This window comes from Aethalodelphis obliquidens, unplaced genomic scaffold (assembly GCF_003676395.1).
Source record: "Aethalodelphis obliquidens isolate GAN/ISIS:26980383/991018 unplaced genomic scaffold, ASM367639v1 scaffold48, whole genome shotgun sequence".
Lineage (NCBI taxonomy): Eukaryota > Metazoa > Chordata > Mammalia > Artiodactyla > Delphinidae > Aethalodelphis > Aethalodelphis obliquidens.
The window spans coordinates 2,654,068-2,673,502 of NW_020837992.1; the positions used below are offsets into that span (position 1 = coordinate 2,654,068).

The 19,435-nt window shown below is 38.3% G+C and overlaps 1 protein-coding gene across 2 annotated transcripts in view; it reads right to left on the reverse strand.

Moving 5' to 3' along the window:
• The window catches only part of NUCKS1 (nuclear casein kinase and cyclin dependent kinase substrate 1), a 30,638-nt gene extending 11,991 nt beyond the window's left edge, over nucleotides 1–18,647 (reverse strand). Inside the window, exons 1-3 of one of the 2 annotated variants that reach the window (XM_027082769.1) lie at nucleotides 18,400–18,647; nucleotides 3,016–3,065; nucleotides 1,363–1,468 (exon numbers count right to left, since the gene is read on the reverse strand). In XM_027082769.1, the coding sequence (XP_026938570.1) occupies nucleotides 1,363–1,468; nucleotides 3,016–3,065; nucleotides 18,400–18,416 (173 nt within the window). In that variant the 5' untranslated portion in view covers nucleotides 18,417–18,647. The remainder of the gene's footprint in view (nucleotides 1–1,362; nucleotides 1,469–3,015; nucleotides 3,066–18,399) is intronic. The other variant, XM_027082768.1, reaches the window with a different exon arrangement.
• Nucleotides 18,648–19,435: the final 788 nt, after the last annotated feature.

Below are 19,435 nucleotides of genomic sequence, written 5' to 3' on the forward strand. Positions count from 1 at the left end.
ACACTTAGCAGAGAATAATAAAGCCAGATGACTGCAACAAGGAAAAATTTAGGCTAGATATCAATTATATTGATGAGACATTACAAGAGGCCATGAAGATGCTCATTCCTAGGAGAAATAAAATAAATATAATGAAAGATAGTTCTAAGTTGGGCTGCTATATAAAACTGGATTAGAGAGATATATTATGAAACTATGAAAAATGTGTCTCCCTACAGTATAATTTTGTCTTATTTTTCCTCAAAATTTCTCCAGATTTCTGAAATTCTCCAGGAAAGAAAATACTAGATGTTAGCGATTCAAGCAAACAGAAAATACTTAGGTACATTTATTAATTAGTATTATTTTTACAAACTTAGCGTTCTGTGAATTCAGAATGGAAAGATTTCTGCCTAGGAATTATAATGGTTTTAGTGCTCAAAAGTAAATAACTTAGAAGAACTAGTGAGAATTATTATTTCATTTCTTTGAACTGCTCATACTTAATAGTATTGTTTGGAAGTGGTATAGCCTAATGGTTAAAAAAATGGACTTTGGAGTCCAACAGACATGGTTTCAAAACCTACTGGTCTATTTGCTGGTCCTTGGATAAATCACTGACCCCTCTAAGTTAATATTACTTACCCTAATAAAGGTTTTGTGAGAATTAAATGATAATGAATATAAATTAGCATATAATAGATACTGGCACATAATAATCATAAACGGTAACTATCATCATCACCACCACCACCATCAAGGAGGTCTTAAAGTTATGCTACACTGAGTACGAGAGTGAATCCATGTGTATAGCTGTAAGAGCAGAGATGAAAGCTACAATACCCTCGTCTCATGAGGCAATTACAGTTAAAAATACAACTCATCTGAATTCATTTATAAAACTAAGGGAAAGGAAACAGCCCAAAATGATTAAATTATTTAAACAAAGTAGAATTGACTATAGATAGTAAAACCCGGCAGGCAATGCAACATTCTATAAGCTTTAGTTATGATTCTGCCAATGATTTGTGACTGAATAGGAAAGGCCACTTATTCTTTGCCATTTCTACAATGAAAATGCCAATACTAACCTTGGGCAACAAATTATATACTTAAACAATCTTTCTGCCTGTGTTCAGAGGTTTGAAGTAGCACCAAAGTCATTCTGGCATACTTGCAGCTCACCTTGGATTCCATGACCTTAAAGAGGCTAACCTCTAGACTCAGAAGCACTGTCTGAGATAACATGAAACATGCAAAACAACATTAAGTGAACAATAAGCACTTTCCCAAAGTAACTGAAGATTCTACCAATTTAGAGACCAGACACTATCCTCATCTGAGTGGTGACAGTGTAAGAAGAATCAGACTTATGCCTCTTACCTATCTTCCTGTGAATTCTTTCCAGATCGCCTCTTATTTTTAGCTTCTCGGGGAGATGATCGAATTTTCTTAGCTGGAGGGCCCGAATCTCTTCCATAATCTTCATCTAAACAAAGTATTTTTCAAATTCAATGAACTATATTATGATTTTTACATGTCAAAATTACCACTCTATTTACTGATAATTCTCTCATGCTATTTAAAAGGTGAGAGGGCAGAATTTCCTAAATAATTTTCTTTCATTAAAAAAAAAATCTTTTCTACTCCAGTTCCACCTTAACTCAATCATTTCCGTTTTTGCATATTACTCTCTAGTCCTCATGTGTATATTTTAATATACCCACAGTCAAATATCTTACTTTATATTCTAGCCTTTTAATTTGTTAAAGACTTTTACATGTTTCCACATCTTCATATTTATTTGGAAACTATTATAGTAATTTGGTTATATTACAAGCATTTTAGACTGTAAAGAACCCACAATTCTACAATCCTAACACAATTACTGCTATCAAGTAAATTACTTTTAAACTAAAGTATTATATATAGCACACTCTGGCACTTGAGGAAAATACCTCCAATTTAAAAAGTCCTATAAAACCTTAAAAAGTGACTATTCCAAAACTATTTACTACACCATCATATATAATCGTGAGTATCTAGAATAGTCGGAAGCTTCAGCAATTATTAAATGGTTGGATAATTATAAATTATGGAATACCATACAACCATTAACCAACGTAAACTTTTAGTAACACAAGAAAGATAAGTAGGGGTGGGGTGGGAGGGGCACAGAACTCAAAATTCCATAGCAAGATGTCAACTATATTTTTAAAAGGAAAAAAAGGACAAAAAAGTTAAAATGGCCATCTGTTGGCTAAAGGACTTTGAATAATATTTCTGCCTCAGTTTCCTTATCTGTAAAATGGAAATAAAAATAGTATAATCCCATTTTAACAGGAATGATCTAAGGATTAAATGAGTAAGTGCAAACATTTAGTAAGCATTTAATAAATATTAGTATTACCTCTGGGAGGGTGGATTATGTTTTTATTCTTCTTTATACATTGCTGCATTTTCTAGGTTTTCCCAAGGTACATAATATTATGTTTATAAAGTAAAATTAGATTTTAAAAAAATAAAGGAAAAAGAATAGTAAACACATCTGGAAAATGAGAGTAAGGACATACTCTAAAAAGACCTTTTATGGCTACAATTTAAGATGCACTACTCACTCTGAGTTAGTTCACAAATCAAAGGTATTTCACAAAATACTCTCATCGTCCTTTATTATGCAAAAAATTTACATACTCCCTATTAAAATGTATGAGTTTTACCGTGATTATAGCAGGAGATATATTAAACTAATAAACACTGCATCAGAATTATCGCACATTTAAACTTTGGACTCCAAAACCAGATAAGAAAAAAATTATTCAAGTGTTTATTTTCAATGATTTACTAAGGAAAAGTTAAAATCCATGCAAGTTCAACGTTTGTTTTGAGTGACACAGATTGACATAATTTATATACACCAACAGTCTAAAAATAAAAAATGAAACCTATTTCAAAAGAATAATAAGAATGTACACAAACTGGGTATTCTTCCACTAGTCAGTCGAATTTACAACTTATTGAAATCACAAAACTTACCAGCATCATCAGATTCCTGAAATTGTGAATAATCAACGACCTTCCTATTTCTGTAGAAAGAAGAGACTCTAATTAAGATCACAAAAATGTAGGACTTTTCTAAGATATCAGAACCCACATTTCTACTTCACAAACAGAATTAGAACTAGCTCTCTGAAATTTATTTTTCAACAAGCCCCTAACTCAGCCAAAAAATGTCACATTTTGTTACAGGAAAGTATAGCTTAAACCCAAAGTATTTCAAATGACAATTCTCATATTGCTCATCTGAGGCATAGCCCAAATACTATCCTTTCCTACAAAACAACCTCCCACCTCCCACAAGTACATAAAACAGCAAAATAAGCCAAACTACCATAAATATTCATTACACAGAGATGATATCATATGCACACAAACCAAAACTGTAAATGTTACTTTATTCTTACTGATATACACACGTGTACACCTGATAAATAAGGTTAGTACTGAGTTTTTTTCACGGCAAAGTGACTTTTAATTATAATAGTTAATTATATTTAATTAACTTACCGTCACTATGGTGATGGTAAGTTAAGCCTTACATAGGAAGGGATGGAAAAAAATGGATTCATTCAAAAGATGCTCGTTATTAAAGACCTTTTTTTTTTTTTTCTCTGGCCATGCCGCGCAGCTTGCAGGATCTTAGTTCCCTGACCAGGGATTGAACCCGGGCCACAGCAGTGAAAAATCTGGAATCCTAACTACTAGGCTACATGGAACTCCCTAAAGAGCATTTATTAAAGATACAAATTTATGTATTTACTTGACTGAGTGATTTTTTTTTTGACTCAGTGATTTTTAAGTACTTCTTACTAGGTAAGGCATCTTTAATATCTCAAACAAATTTGATTTCCATTTTCCTACTTCATATTCTAAACTTAAAAGTTTAAAATTCCTCTCTTAGAGAGATATAAGAGCTTCCGTGTTAGTATCCAAACAGCCTGGAACTTAAAAGAGCCTTAGATGTACTGTAACTAAATGGAAACTGAACAAGTGAACCGAAAGAACTATAAGGGAAACATGCCACTAACTACACTTAAACCTAAGTCGAGGACTATTCCTGGTTTTATAGATTAAGACACCATTTAAATGCAAGAACAGGAGAGTCAGAATTCAAGTGCAGGCAGAACTTCTATATAATATGCAAAAAATGATAGGGTGGGGTGAATTCTGAACACATGTTTGGGGCTTAGATGTGGAGGAAGGTATAGCCACATCCTTGATTTAAGAGAAAGAAAGAAAGAAAAAAGAAAGGCTCTTAAGGAATTTTGTATTCTGTTTTTCTTTAGTCTACCAACAATGAATTATCTTCTGACTTTACTGCCTCAATGAGTCAAGATGCAAAACTATAAAATATGTTGTAACTATATTTTGTTATAAGAAACTGAGTTTATATATTAAAGATACCATTCTATTAGTAAAGTTAATTTCAAAAATATTGCTATTAGTTCCACTTACATGAGTTACCTAATCAAATTCATAGAGATAGGAAGTAAAATGGTGGTTGCCAGGGGTGGGGTAGTAGAGGATGGGGAGTCAATGGTATGTACAGTTTCAGTTTTGCAAGAGGAAGAGTTCTGGAAATTGAGTGCCCAAAAATGTGAATGTATTTAACGCTACTGAACTGTACATTTAAAAATGGTTAAAATGGTAAATATGTTATTTTACCACAATTTAAAAAAAAAATAAAATAAAAATATTTTTTCTTAAAAAAAACCCTATTTGGGGGCCGCTAGTAACCAAATGCTTATCATGTTCCAGGAAATAGGGATTTTTAATGACAGATGCCATGAAAAACAGTATTATGAACACAGTGCAAAGATGACCATTTTCTGCATTACTTAGGATCAAGGAAAATGGGACATGGAACTAGGGAGAAAGGATCCAGAAGAGGGAGTTTTAAATCTTTATCTCTAACAATTATGTACAGGTTCTGAAATCGCGGGCATAATAATTTTAGGTTAGCTGGTGGAATTGCAGCTAAAATACTGGTACAATTTCCGGTATCAATTTCTGATATCAATAGATACATCCTATGAGACTATATAAAGGAGGGTAACCATATGGCAAAGGATCATATGAAGAACTACTGAATAAACTGGGATTTTTAACCTGCAAAAGGGAAAACATGTTAGCTTTGGTGATCAGATTAAGTGTGGGTTCAATATAAAGAACTTCCTAACAGTTTACTAATGATATAGTTACTTCCTTAGTCTATCACTAGAAACACTCCAAAAAGGAATTATATAGTACAAGATAAAGAATCTGTTAGTAGGAATCCTGGGTTCTAGAATTTCAAGCAAATCACTTACTTCTCTGGGCCTCAGTTCCTCATCTGTTGGAACTGATGACCTACGCTGCTTGACAGATCTAAAAAGCTGCTCTATAAAATTAAATAAAATTATCAAAGTTTAATGAAAAAGACGACTTTTTCAATTGTAAATGGTCAACTATCCTTTTGCACACCATACATCTTAACATGTACCACTGTACCATTTGTTTTCTTCACTAATCTAAGCTTCTCGAAAGTAACAATCATGTCTTATATCCACATTTCTGGTACAGAACAAGGTAAAAAGTAGGCACTCAAATGTTTTCTGAACTTTTTGCTCTTAGGACCGAATTTTAAGAGCTCTGTTAGAAACCTAATTTTAGAAAATACTCTAGAGGATAATATCCAATCTCCTTAAAGATTTTTAAGATCTCATCTCTTGCCACTTAACAAGCAAGCAACCCCAGGAGGCTTAATTCCACCAATCAGGTTGTTATTTTACCACTTGGTCATGCAGCTCCCTTGCTTAGAATGCTATTCATATCACTCTCACTCATATCAGATATAACCTCACCTCTCAACAACTTTACTCCCTTATTGATACTACATAAACTACTAAATGTCTGTCTTCCCTATTAAATGTGAACATCTTGAGGACAGGGGTTGTCTCTCCTTCATCTGGAACACCAAATTCAAGGAAGGCTTGATGAGTGAATGGACTTGGACTTGGCATCTGCAGAGGATTAGTGTGGGAAAGGGAATCAGTAGAGGGGATGCATGTACCACTGGAGTTTTCAACTTATCAGACATTTAATCCCACTGCCAACGACAAAAGAAAATTTAGTTTTCTCCAAACTGAAAAACTTGTTATTTAAAATCTAAGAGATTTTAAAGGGGAATTCCCTGGAGGTCCAGTTGTCAGGACTCGGCGCTTCCACTGCGGTGGCCTGGTTTAATCCCTGGTTAGGGAACTACGATCCTGCAAGCTGCACAGTGCGGCCAAAAATAAGAAGAAAGATTTAAAAGGCAATTATTTAGTACATTTTTTTCTATCCTAGTTTTCAACACAGGAAAACTACAGAAATGTCACACAGACTATACTGACATTATATAAGTAATTAAATTAAAAAATTTCAAAACTAAATTGAAAGACTACTGCTTCCCTTGAAACACAAAATATTTTAACTTTCAATTATGTGAAAATGGCCAGAATTATCTTACATAATAAATATTATTTATCATAAAAACTAAAACCTGAGTAAAGCAAAATATGAATATAGAAGCACTCTTGCCTTAAGGGTAACTAGTCAAAAAAAAAAATCCATCTATAAATGCTAAAGAGGGGAAAAGAAAAAATAATTTAAATGAAAGGGGCTTCCCTTGGCGCAGTGGTTGAGAATCTGCCTGCCAATGCAGGGGACACGGGTTCGAGCCCTGGTCTGGGAAGATCCCACATGCCACGGAGCAACTAGGCCCATGAGCCACAACTACTGAGCCTGCGCATCTGGAGCTTGTGCTCCGCAACAAGAGAGGCCACAACAGTGAGAGGCCCGCGCACCGCGATGAAGAGTGGCCCCCGCTTGCCACAACTAGAGAAAGCCCTCAAACAGAAACGAAGACCCAACACAGCCAAAAATAAATAATTTAAATAAAAGATCTATGATAACAAGGGTCATTCACAAAAACTCATTATAATGATTTATAATAATAGTTTGGTTCATTTTTTGCTTTCTAAAGATGCTTATTCAAAACATATTGTTTTCCACTACTTAGAGATTTACCTTATTCAGGGTTGATATACATTTTTGATGAACTTATTCCTATGCAAAGTTGAAATTAAGAAGTCAATATTTAAGTCTAAAGTCATAGGAAGTCCTACCTCTAGCTAAAAACAAAGAAACATTCTCATTTTTATTACTTAAATTAAATGCCAAAGCTAAACCAACTCTTCAGTGTAAAATGAGCATCAAAAACTGGAACTGGGAGGACAACACAAAATTTCAATATAGCATAAAAGTTAAAAACACAGATTTTTAAAACTGGGTTGAAATCCTGGCTCTGCCAGTTACTTGCCCTCACTGAACTTCAGTTTCCTCACCTGTAAAATAGGAATAACAATACCTATCTCTCAAGATTGTTTCGAGGGCCAGGTACACAATTATCCAATAAATAGCAGCCATTATTTCTTGTAAGCACTTACTTGTTCCACCCAGACTACTACTGCAATCTTGAACCCATGTAAATACACAAGTAACACTCTTACTTATTAGAACAGCGCGATTAAGCTGCTCCTTTTAAAACCATTGTCTTAAAAAATAAAATAAAATAAAAACGTTATGTCTTAGAGTACTGATTCTAGTGCTATTTAGAAAGATTGTCTTTAAGAGTTTGTTGCTCATTTCATTAAAATGCAATATCAAAATACCCCCCTATTTTTATATTATTTCCAACTTTATGATAAAGTTTTCAGTTGCCATTTAGGCCAGAGAAAGTAGCAACAGTAGCTATTTTAAGTCCACCATTTAAGTTAGATCGATTTCTATCACTCAGATCAACTGGAGTTCCATCTAAGTAAGTCTAAAAGTTTGCACTAGAAAAGAGAACTGTAACCCAGTAAGGAAAACAAATGTTTAAAATAGAAACTACAAGAACACAAAAACTTCAATTAAGGGGCTTTCCTGGTGGCACAGTGGATGAGAATCTGCCTGCCAATGTAGGGGACACAGGTTCGATCCCTGGTCCGGGAAGATCCCACGTGCCACGGAGCAACTAAGCCTGTGCGCCACAACTACTGAAGCCCGTGCACCTAAGAGCCCGTGCTCTGCAACAAGAGAAGCTACCGCAATGAGAAGCCCACACACGCACAACAACGAAGAGTGGCCCCCACTCACTGAAAGCCCGCACACAGCAATGAAGACCCAACGCAGCCAAAAATAAATAAATAAGTTTAAAAAAAAGAAAAAGAAAAACTTCAATTATGTGCCTGCTCTTTTTAAAAGCTGATATAATCGCTATATTTAGATCCTAAAGGTACCTTGGTCACAAATGAACCAATTCCTGGATGATCACCAGAGGGCTTTGAGATTAAGCCCTTACTTTTGCATCAAAGTGCAAAAATGAAAGGTAAAGTTGGAAGCTAGACAAAGAACACTAAAAGATCCATTTTTGGCACCAAATGTGGATAACTCAAGCAATAGGATTTTTTTTCTTCCATTCTCTTAATCATCAACTTCTTTTTACTAAATACTGGTAAGTCTACCACCCAAAATGCCTTTTCTTTCTTACAGCAGCAACCATCCAAGACCAAATCAATGATATTCCTGAAATGTGAGGTATGTAAAACTAACATTCTAAAGAATCAAGGATCAACAGTATTTCAGAGATGGAAACTACCACATTTTTTGAGATGATCTCATCTAACCCTTTGAAACTTAAACATGAGAAAACAACTTAAAACCACAAAATTAAGTGCTACTCTAACAAACCTGCACATCAAAATATGGAGAAAAAATTAAGTTCCAGGTGAGGAAGCAGAACTTTAAAATAGAAACCCACATTTAATTATTGACACTCTAAGCTTTGTATTAAAGAACACAAAATCATTTTCTCAAGGCAAATCAGAGAGACTTTTTGACAATTTACTACATTATTTAGCTCAATCAAGCTATCTTCCATTTTTACCCTGAAGAAGTCCTATTGTTCTGACCAATGCAGGGAAGAAGAAACACCTAGCTAATTTTCTAGAATTCAGCAATTTTCTCATTAGGCACTTAAAGTGCACTTGAAATCTAAGTTTTGAGAAACCCAAAATAGCTAACATAGCTCTTTTCACTAATCACCTAAGTGATAAACATCTAGAACAATGTTTCTCAGTCCATTGGTCACAACCCACTATTGGGTCCTGAAATCAATTTACTGATGTATAACCAGCACTTTATTTTCTTGGCTGCGGCTCGCGTGGGATCTTACTTCCTGACCATGGATCGAACCCAGGCCCCTGGTAATGAGGGCACTGAACCCTAACCACTGGACTGCCAGGGAATTCCCTATAACCAGCATTTTAAAAGAAAAAGAAGCAAATAGAAAATATCAGAGAAAATTACACCTAAATAACTGGCAAGTTCCTGAAACTTGTTTCAGGTATTTGTATTCTTGTGTGTAGCAAATTGTAATGCAAAATGTATATCTTATAGGAACTTCATCAAAAAAGTCTGAGCCACTGCTATAGAATAAAATGATTTCCAAAGTAGTTTTTAGTTTCACCTTTACAAAAAACGATTTGTTATTAATCCACGGCCACAAAAGTATAACATCTCTTCCTATTTTAATTCACTGTTTTAAGAAAACCACTTTTTTGGGGCTTCCCTGGTGGTGCAGTGGTTGAGAATCTGCCTGCTAATGCAGGAGACACGGGTTCGAGCCTTGGTCTGAGAAGATCCCACATGCCGCGGAGCAACTAGGCCCGTGAGCCACAACTACTGAGCCTGCGCGTCTGGAGTCCGTGCTCGGCAACTAGAGAGGCCGCGATAGTGAGAGGCCCGCGCACCGCGATGAAGAGTGGCCCCCGCTCGCCGCAACTAGACAAAGCCCTCGCACAGAAACGAAGACCCAACACAGCCAAAAATAAATAAATAAATACTAAAAAAGAAAACCACTTTTTTTAAACTTAAGCACTCATAACACCTATCAAAGTTTGGTGGCCCGTGGGGGACAGAGGGAAGGGTGATACACCACCAGGTGTATTACAGCTACTGGACCTTAGACAATCTAATCCAATCTTACCCAAAACGTGTTATTCTATCAACAAATGTCCCTGGAAGGGCATGACTGAGAACCTTTCATGATCTCCCAAGGCAAATAATTCCAAGAAAACCGGATAATGAGACGGTTCTCAGCGAGGTGAAATCTGCCTCTAAAGTCCACTGACCAATTCTGTCTTGTCTAGCTCCTGGGATCACCATGGTCTAAATCTAAACCCTCTTGCATAGAGCAGCCCTTAAAATTTGTGCGACAGTTTCCACTTTTTTCTTCAAGGCTAAATACTAAAGTTTCTGCATATCAAATGTCCTTAAAACTTAGGACATTTACCTCTCTCCATTCTTCTATCCCTCAAGATTCTTCATATGCCAAGTTTTCTCAGGATATAAGAAAATTAGTTCATAGAAGCCGGGATACCTAAACTCAATTCAGGTTAATTTCTCACAGTTGCTTATTTTGAGCTTCACGTTCCTTTTGGCTAAGATATATTGCTTTGACTGCATCTTATATCATTCTGCTTTCTACAATTAAACAGAATTCAAAAACAGTCACAAGATACAAGAAAGCAAAAATTTTAAAGTAAATATTTAAAATCAAGAACATTACAGGAAATAGCTCTTTAAAGTTTTTCAAATGGAAAAAGTAAATTTCTGCACAAAAGGGGAATAAAGGAGTTCTGAATGACGAGCCAGGTATATGTTTGAGATAGTTGTCACAATGCCCTCCTAAATTTATCAACTTGCTAATATTTCAGTCCAGATGAATAAATATGAACTCTTATATGGCACTCCTTATTCCCAAAATACATTCAGCTCCACCATATTCTCTCCATATAGTATACTATTTTATTTAAAAGTCACACACAAATTTCTGAGTATAACAAAGTATTCTGTAAATAAAATGGGCTAGGTTTTTCCCAACAGGAAGTTTAGTGCAAAAACTATGCAATTAGGAACAGAGTAAACCTCAAGCAGGTGAGATTAAAGGGGTCTCAGATGAGCACATTACCAAGTAGTCCTGTCTGCAGCAAGAGTCTTGGGACTCTCAGTGAACTCTTCCAATTGTCTTAACTCAACTACCAGGGACAAATCTGTAGCCTGAAAAAGATTTACTGACTCATTACAATAAAGGTGATGGAACATCAGAAGTGTGGAGCATCTCACCAAACAGAGGAAAACTTAAAAAGGATTTGGGGAAGGGTACAATTTAGGTGAAACTTAAATGAAGCAGTGCCTTGATAGGCTCAAAGCACAGCAGACTGTGTGAAAAGGGGTCTACATCAGGTCTAGACAGTGAAGTGGACCTTGGGTCCTATTACTTGGCAAAGAAGTTTAGGTAGATGTGAATTTTGTGCCCAGCAACCCCTCATTTGAAGCTCTAAAAATGTTAAATCAAGATAGCTCTCCGTGTCAGAAGGAGTTAGCTTTTCCTGACAAAAGTGTGATGTTTCACTCTGATTGATATAATTTCAAATAGCGTAAGTTTCTGACAGTCTGATTTTAGAGAATCTTTTCGTAGCAGGAAAGCAGTAGTCAAAGAAGCATTGTTATGAATCTTGCCAGTTGTAGCATATCTGTGGAAGATAGTCTGTTATCCCAGCCCAATGAATAGCCGGCTGGATTTTTACTTCTCAGTGGAGCTAAGTTTTAGTTTCTCAAGTAATTCATCTTCTGGGCCATTTTATCTTGACACATGAAATCTCCCTGAAGATCACCCTGCTTTGCAGGTAACTGAACAGGTGCACAGTTCAATAAGTAGATAGGCACTAAGAAGCACCTGAAAACATGCTATAGCCAGTTGAAACACTTTGGCAACCTGTGGTCTCTTCACCAAAAATATTTTAAAGACCTATAATTATGGCTATTTAGATACTATTTTAAAATATGGCAATGTAATTCTGTAACAATCAGTTCCACTTCCTAGAACCTAGATAGTAATATTTTTTAAACAAAACACAGGGATGCCCCATTTTGACCAAAGTGGTCATATACTAAATCAAATGTTTTCTCTTATTGACCACAACACCGCAGTCTCTAAGTGCCAGAGGGGCACTATTCACATGGACTATAATGTGGATGTAACACAGATGGTGTCCCAGAGTTACACAGAACGGTGGCCTTTTTATATTTCTGGGGAAAACAGATCAAAAACATAAATAAAATCAATCTCCCTTTCTTTATTCAAAACTACTTTCTCCTTATTAACTAGTTGTATTGCAATGATTTCAAACACTAAAACTCAACCACTTATCTTGGTAACTTTTGTCAAGTTAAATCAACCCCAATTTATTAATCTTAATTTCCTTCTAATTGTAATATACTGACGAGTTTTATAATAGGTGCTGAATCTTTTCAAATGCTATGGTTTTTCTCCTTTGGTCTTTTAATATGAATCAGTGACAGATTTTAAGTTTTATTCCCGGCACAAATGCTACTTGATCATATGTATTTTTAATACATACTGGATTCAGTTAGCTAATACTGTTTGGCATTCTTGCATCTATACATGTACGTAAAATGAGCCCATTAATTTTCTGTGGTGTCCTTTAGGTGGCTTTGGAATCTAGTCACTTACTTTGGTCAGGGGGAAATGTCCCTGATTATGTATACACTTAAATGCCACTTATCTAACATTCATGTTTCCTCCCACTTTTAAAGCCTCACACTACTTCAGTGCTTTTTCCTCTACGTTCAGGTGTCTTTTCCTTTAATTAACCCCTTCTCATATTCTTATTCCTTCGAAAAAATTTTCGTTTCCTCCACCCACCCCGCCCCTCCCCCGCTCACTTTAAAGTTGGTCTTCCCCACCAAAGTCCTGCTATGAACCATGACCCCCAAATGTGCTACTACCACAAGAAAGAGTTAACACCCCGTGGCAGTGTCTGATTGGAAAGACCACACTGCCCACAACTTCTATTTGAATTCCTGCTTCCTTTTTAATGGTTAGGTGAACTGGATCAGTTACTTAATTTAAGCCTCAGCCCTCTCACATATGAAACAAGGGATAATATATACCTTGCTCAGAGTTGTTCAAGATTTTGAAAAACATGAGGAGTATCCGGCAGAATTGGCACAAAAAGTGTTGCTCATTAAGTGATGGCTCTATTGAGTTTCGAGTAATTTTATTTTTTCTAAAATTGAAGGTTGAGAAAGGAACTGTGCTGTTAAAGGTCTAGTCTTCTTATCTACAATTTAGAAATTCAAAAAGTTCTGACAACCAAGTCTTTTCATAATTTATATGGTGGTAAACATATGTGGGGCAAACAAGAGGGGCTTTTTAGGATTTTCTTTTAGTGTGAAAATTCCTAGGTTTTACCACAGAGATTAATGTGTTTGATTATAGGAGCACTGCCCCAGACCTGGTGATGGTACATTATATATACAGTATAGGCGCCCTGTTATCTTTTAAATTTTTTTTTTTAATGGTACACGGGCCTCTCACTGTTGTGGCCTCTCCCGTTTCTGAGCACAGCCTCCGGATGCGCAGGCTCAGGGGCCATGGCTCACGGGCCTAGCCGCTCCGCTGCATGTGGGATCTTCCCGGACCGGGGCATGACCGTGTCCCCTGCATGACCGTGTCCCCTGCATCGGCAGGCGGACTCTCAACCACTGCGCCACCAGGGAAGCCCCCATTTTTTAAATTTTTGAAAAAATCTGAACTTCTGAACACATATAGTCCCCAATGGTTTCAAACTAAGGATTGTGAACCTGTAAAACATTCTACGTGAATCAAATGTATATAATAAATGTAAATCTAATGGAGAGTTAAATAGGTAAGACTCATGCAGTCTAAATCCAGCTTTACTGTCATTTCTACGCCTTAGCTCCTAGACTTAAAAGTCATCAGTAGTAAATTGAAGGAACTGGACTTAATCTCAGTTCTAGTTAAAAAAAAAAAAAAGCTTTTAATTAAAACTTATTCTGAGAATTGTTTTGAAGAGTAAGTTGAAAAAACTGCTATTTAAAATATTTTGGCCATATATTTCCCCTCAAGTATTTTCTACATAGAGCTTAAAAACCAGTGCATACAGAATGCACTCACCATTATTTGGAGATTACAAAATAAAATAGCATTTGACCATCTTCATGCCAAACACTAGGAAGGGAAGAGTGTTACCACAGAAAGAATGCCAGCATTGTATTCAGAAAATCTAGGTTCAAATCTTGGCTGTTTCACAGTTCTGTGACCTTGAGTAACATATTATTTAAGCTTATTTCATCATCTACTATATGGGAATTTTAAAAAAATCCTCTATTACAGGGTTGTAATAAGGATAAAACAAGATAAAGTGAAATCCTCTGTACCTGACTCTGCACTTACTCTTAGTAAATGTTTATTTGGTAATTACTCCAAAAAAAAAAAATCAAACTTTAAAGTCTTTTTTTTTGGGGGGCATTTTATTTATTTTTTGGCCTCGCCGCACACTGGATCTTAGTTTCCCAACCAGGGATTGAACCCTGGGCCCCGGCAGTGAAAGTGCTGAGTCCTAACCACTGGTCCGCCAGGGAATTCCCAACATTGTCTTCTTGTAATTTTCAGATTAAAGACATATATGTTGGGAAATGTTGAATACTTAAGTGTTGTTATAAAATTAACTCCCCCATTATTCAGGCTTTCCAAGTTATTATGTGAGATATCTTTGAAGGTAAAGTCTACAGAAGAGTTTATGTCTTTTTAGAAGAAAGTGACATGAAAGTAATAATAAATGTACAGATCAAAGGTTAATAAAATCACACTTCTTTCACACACAAACACACACACAACCTGGACATAGAGAATAAGATCAGATACAAGGAACCAGGCTCATCTAAAACCACATTTACTAGTATACTAAACTCTTAAGTGTCTTCCTGTGTATCATTAATTCCAAGCTACCTTGAATTTTCAGGTTTCCAAGTTTTTCCCTTTAACCGAGGGCTTTTTGAAACTAATTTTCTGGTAAGAGAAAATATCAATTTTTTTTTTAGAAATCCACACACATTCCAAACGAATTCTGTTTGAAAAGAAAGCAATCTGGAATCTTGGGGAAGCTGATTCTCAACATAAATAAAAAATGACCAAAAAAATTTTATATCAATCTGTAAAAGCCTATGCTTTCACATCTAAACTTTCAATGTTAAAGGTTCCTTGCAGTCTCAAGTACTAAACAAAAGACATCACATCAGGTACACTTACATTATAAAGAAAGGAGCAAACAGACTGATCTGAGTGATTTGGACCATTTTCAATAAGGGAGAAGATCTCTGAAGAATATACGAAGGTAAATTTCAAAAAACCTGGTTTCTAGGCTGGGCAAGTTAGTAAATCTCTGAGCTTTCTTTCAAAAGTAACAGCATTTTCTTCCCTACCTCACAAGGGTAAGAGTCATGAAAGCATTTTGAAAAGTTAAAAGTGCCATACACTAAAATGACATCAACACTTATCTGGTAGAAGAAACAAGCGATTATGTGGAAAGGGGGGAGGATGAGGATAAGCAGGGCTGTAAATTAAGAATCTAGGTTCTAGGCCCAATCTTGGCATCTACTAGTGTGTGATGCAAGGCACTTCACTTGTCCAGGTCCCCACATTAAGTCACTCGTAAAATGAATTTGCCTAATTTTTTTTCTGGCTCTAAGACTGCAATTTTACGCTATAAATTTGAATCCAAGGCCTAAAATATTTCAGCTCTCATTTATATATGAGTCAGATACTGTAAATGGTGAAAGCAATACAGTGTGAACAAAACTACTTAGATATGTGTTGCACACGTCTACGGAAAACCCTGCTGTAGCCGGTCAGTTCATCATTCCATTCATTTGGAAACTGGTGTCAAGCAGCCATTAGTACATTTCTAAATCTTCCTTAAATGCTTAGGTTAATATTAAAATGAAAATAATAGTCACAGTAAAAAATGAAAAGCAGAAAATCCTCAAAATTATATACAGGCCTAAGGGCAGAAACATATCCCAAAAGAAGCTGCAGGGACACATTTTCCAACACATGCTTTTCTTGTTTTTGGTTTGTTTTTAAACAAGGTTGATCATTCTGATATTGGGTCAACATCTATTTTTTTTGTTACATTCCCTCAAGTACACAGACTCTTCAATTACAAAAGCACTTCCCTAAGGCAGAACTTTTTTTATTGCAAAATTTAACAAACCACCAAAGTCAAGTTTAATTATTTCTGCTTTATTATTGGTCAAGAGTATGTTAAAGGCTTTCAAAAAAGTTACAAAGAGACTTCTTCACTAAAATATATAATCAAAAACCAAGTTGCTTTAAAATTAATAACTTGAAAGTGACCCAAAAATGCCCACAATATATTAACTCCATTCTTCAATTAGGGGCAAATATACAGTTAAAATTACTTTTAACAGACTGAGCAAGAAAAAAGTTGTGCACAAATCCCAATGCCTTCAAAAAACTGATTAGAACGTGCTTAATATATTTACTCCTACCCGGTGACATTAAAAATCCAAGTTTTCAAGAAAAAAAAGTTCTGTTCGTGTTCCAGCGTCTAAATTTGGGAGCACAAACTCAGTCAAATGAGTAAAATTACAACAATAAAATTAAAAGTCATCAAAACCTAGTGAACTGCAGTTAAAAGGTAAAGAAAAGTAATAGTCCAACTTCACCACACAGTAATTTACTCCCAGAAGACAGAAGATCCAATCCAGATGAAACAAATCTTTATTATGATATTGTCTATTTCTCCTGATCCTAAAGAAAATACTCTACATAAACTGATGGGATACACTGGTCATTTATTCATAAACTGATGGGATATACTGGTCATTTATTATGCCAAAAAAAGTATGCAAACTATAATTTGCAATATCTATTCAGACTCCGTGCCAAAAAGTAGGCAAAACTCTTCCCGGTGGCGATGGTGAGTTATCGGAGATGTGGGTTTAAATTAGGCAGAAAAGCTGTCAGGTAGTTAGTTAGCACTCTCCTCACGCCCACCCCGAGCGTAGGAGCATGCAGCCCCATACCCCCACCAGCCGGAGACTGCTGTTCTAGTCTGCAGACAGAACGGTGTAGCACAAAACCCTTTCCGGGGTTCCAAACCTCCCTTTAGTGCTCTAGCTCAAAATACTTCCGTTCCTCACAACTTGGTATGAAGAAGGGGAAGGAAGCAACAACTATTAAAACATTTAGAAACTAAACCTATTTATCCATAAAGCACTATGCAAAGCAGCCAATTCCTTACATTGAAAGCGCCAAGGACATTATATTAAAAGTAATATTTATTTGCAACAGCTCTCCTTCGTAAGGCCTCAACAGATTGGATTAAGCCACACCCCTCCATAAATGGCACATTCCATACGATAGCCGGGAGGACGGCCAAGGGCGATTCCACCGTCCGCTGGGGAACAGCAAACTTGTTGAAATTCTCATAATAAAGTCTACCGATTAACCGAATCTAGCCCGTTTATTATTAAAGTTATTCGAGGTAAAGATAAGATTACAAAAACATCCGAGACGTGTACGCCGAGGAAGAGGAGAGGTAGCGGGAACGAGAACCACACGGGATTTAGGTCGTGCAGTTAACCCACACCTCCCTGAGTAGGGACATTTCCGAGGAAGGACATTTCTAGTCGGAGGCAAAGAGCGAACTCGAGGCGGGGTAGCGGGGGTTAACCAGCTCAAAACTCCGAGTTGGGGGGGACACAGCAGTCATTTTCCAGGGCCTAGTCCCGAACTCTCTCGGCTGCGGAGGGAAAAAGAACGCGTCCCGCCCACGCCCGGCCTGATCCGAGAGGCGGGGCTCTGCAGCGACCCGGAGGACGGAGGCGGGGCCCGGCGGCAGAGCTGCCCCTCCTGCTTTGCATGGAACACCCCCGTCCGCTAGAGAAAAAGGGCTGAGTCCCCCCCCCACCCCCACGCAAGCCGAGGGGGGAAGGGACAATACGGCGTCTCCGCCCCCCCCCATTAAGGTGGGGTCCGAGACCCAGTCCGCTGGTCCCCGCGGCCGGCTCCAAGGGGCCGGGCCGGAGGAGGTGGGGCCTGGGTGGGGGCGCTGACTTCACACCCCTCCCCCTCCGACCGACGGAGGTTCAGGGAACACCCCGCCCGCTCCAGTGCGGCGAGTGGGGGAGGCAGCAAAGCAGCCCAGAGCCCTGCAACGGCGCGGGGCGGGGAGGAGCGCGCGCATGGGCGCGCGGCCGCTACCCCCACGCAGCCCCGCGGGCCAGCAAGGCCCCCTACGCTCAAGGGCGCGCGCGGGCCCCGAAAAGGAGGAGGCCGCGCGTGGCACAGGAGAGGGCCGACTCTAGGCTTCTGTCCCCCACTCCTTCACCACTCACCCCAACCCCCTCCAACCCGTTCCAGGCCTCGGACTCCGCACTGACCTGACAGGCCGAGACATGTTCGCTGTCGAAACAGGACCGAGTCGAGAAGCCAAAGACCAGGACCCCCCCCCCCCCCCCCCCCCCGGCCCCCCCCCCCCCCCAACTTCGGCCGAGGGGGCCGCTGCCGCCGAACCCCGAGCTGCTGGCTTCTCAAACTCCGCCGCTCCTTGGTTCAGGGCCCCTTAATCAGACGAGCCCCCCGCTCCCCTGTCTCTTCAAAATGGATGAATCAAACCAGCCGAAAATGCGCCAAAGCCGCCGTACAACCAAAGCCACTAGGGCCTGTGGGCTCCGCCCCAACACGACCGGTCATTGGCGGCTTCTGCCAGATGCGCAGAGCTCATTCGTCCGTTTGAATCATCACGTCTCCCAGGTTCCGCCCCACTCACTGATAGGCTCCGCCTCCTCCGTGAGGTCCTGTTAGTCAAGGTGCTCTGAGAGCGCACGGCCGCAAAACAAAAATGGTCGCTGCTCGGCCCGCCCCCTGGTTTCCACTCCAGAGTTGCAGATTCGTCTTGGCTTGCGTCTTAGGATGACTAGGAAAAAAGATTTATTAAGAGTTTAATATCATTTAATGTTAGCTTAATGATGTATCATTTCGCCTGCCTTGATCATCTAGAAACTCCACTGATAGCAAAACCCGTGGGATAGGCAGCTGATTCGTCAGCAAGGGGCTGCTTCTGAATTGGAGGGAAATTCCATAGGTTCAAAAATTTTGACCTTAAACCCACAAGCCCCTTCTCCCTGCTTAAGCATTAGACCTCAGGAGCCCAACCGCTGCTGGAGCAGGGAGGCAGGATCACAGGCAAGGAATAATTTAACCACCAATTTCCATTCTCCATTCTGGACCTTGAGATCACTTCAGGGTCATTAAAGTCCCAGACATGGACCTTCGGGGCCTAATGATTAGGAGCATGAGCGCTGGGCCAGAAGGTTTTTCAGTTTGAACCTTAGGTCCACCACTTAACAGTTGTATAGCTTTACCTCTCTGTGCCTGCCTCAGTTTTCTCATGTGTAAACTGGGGAACAATAGTAC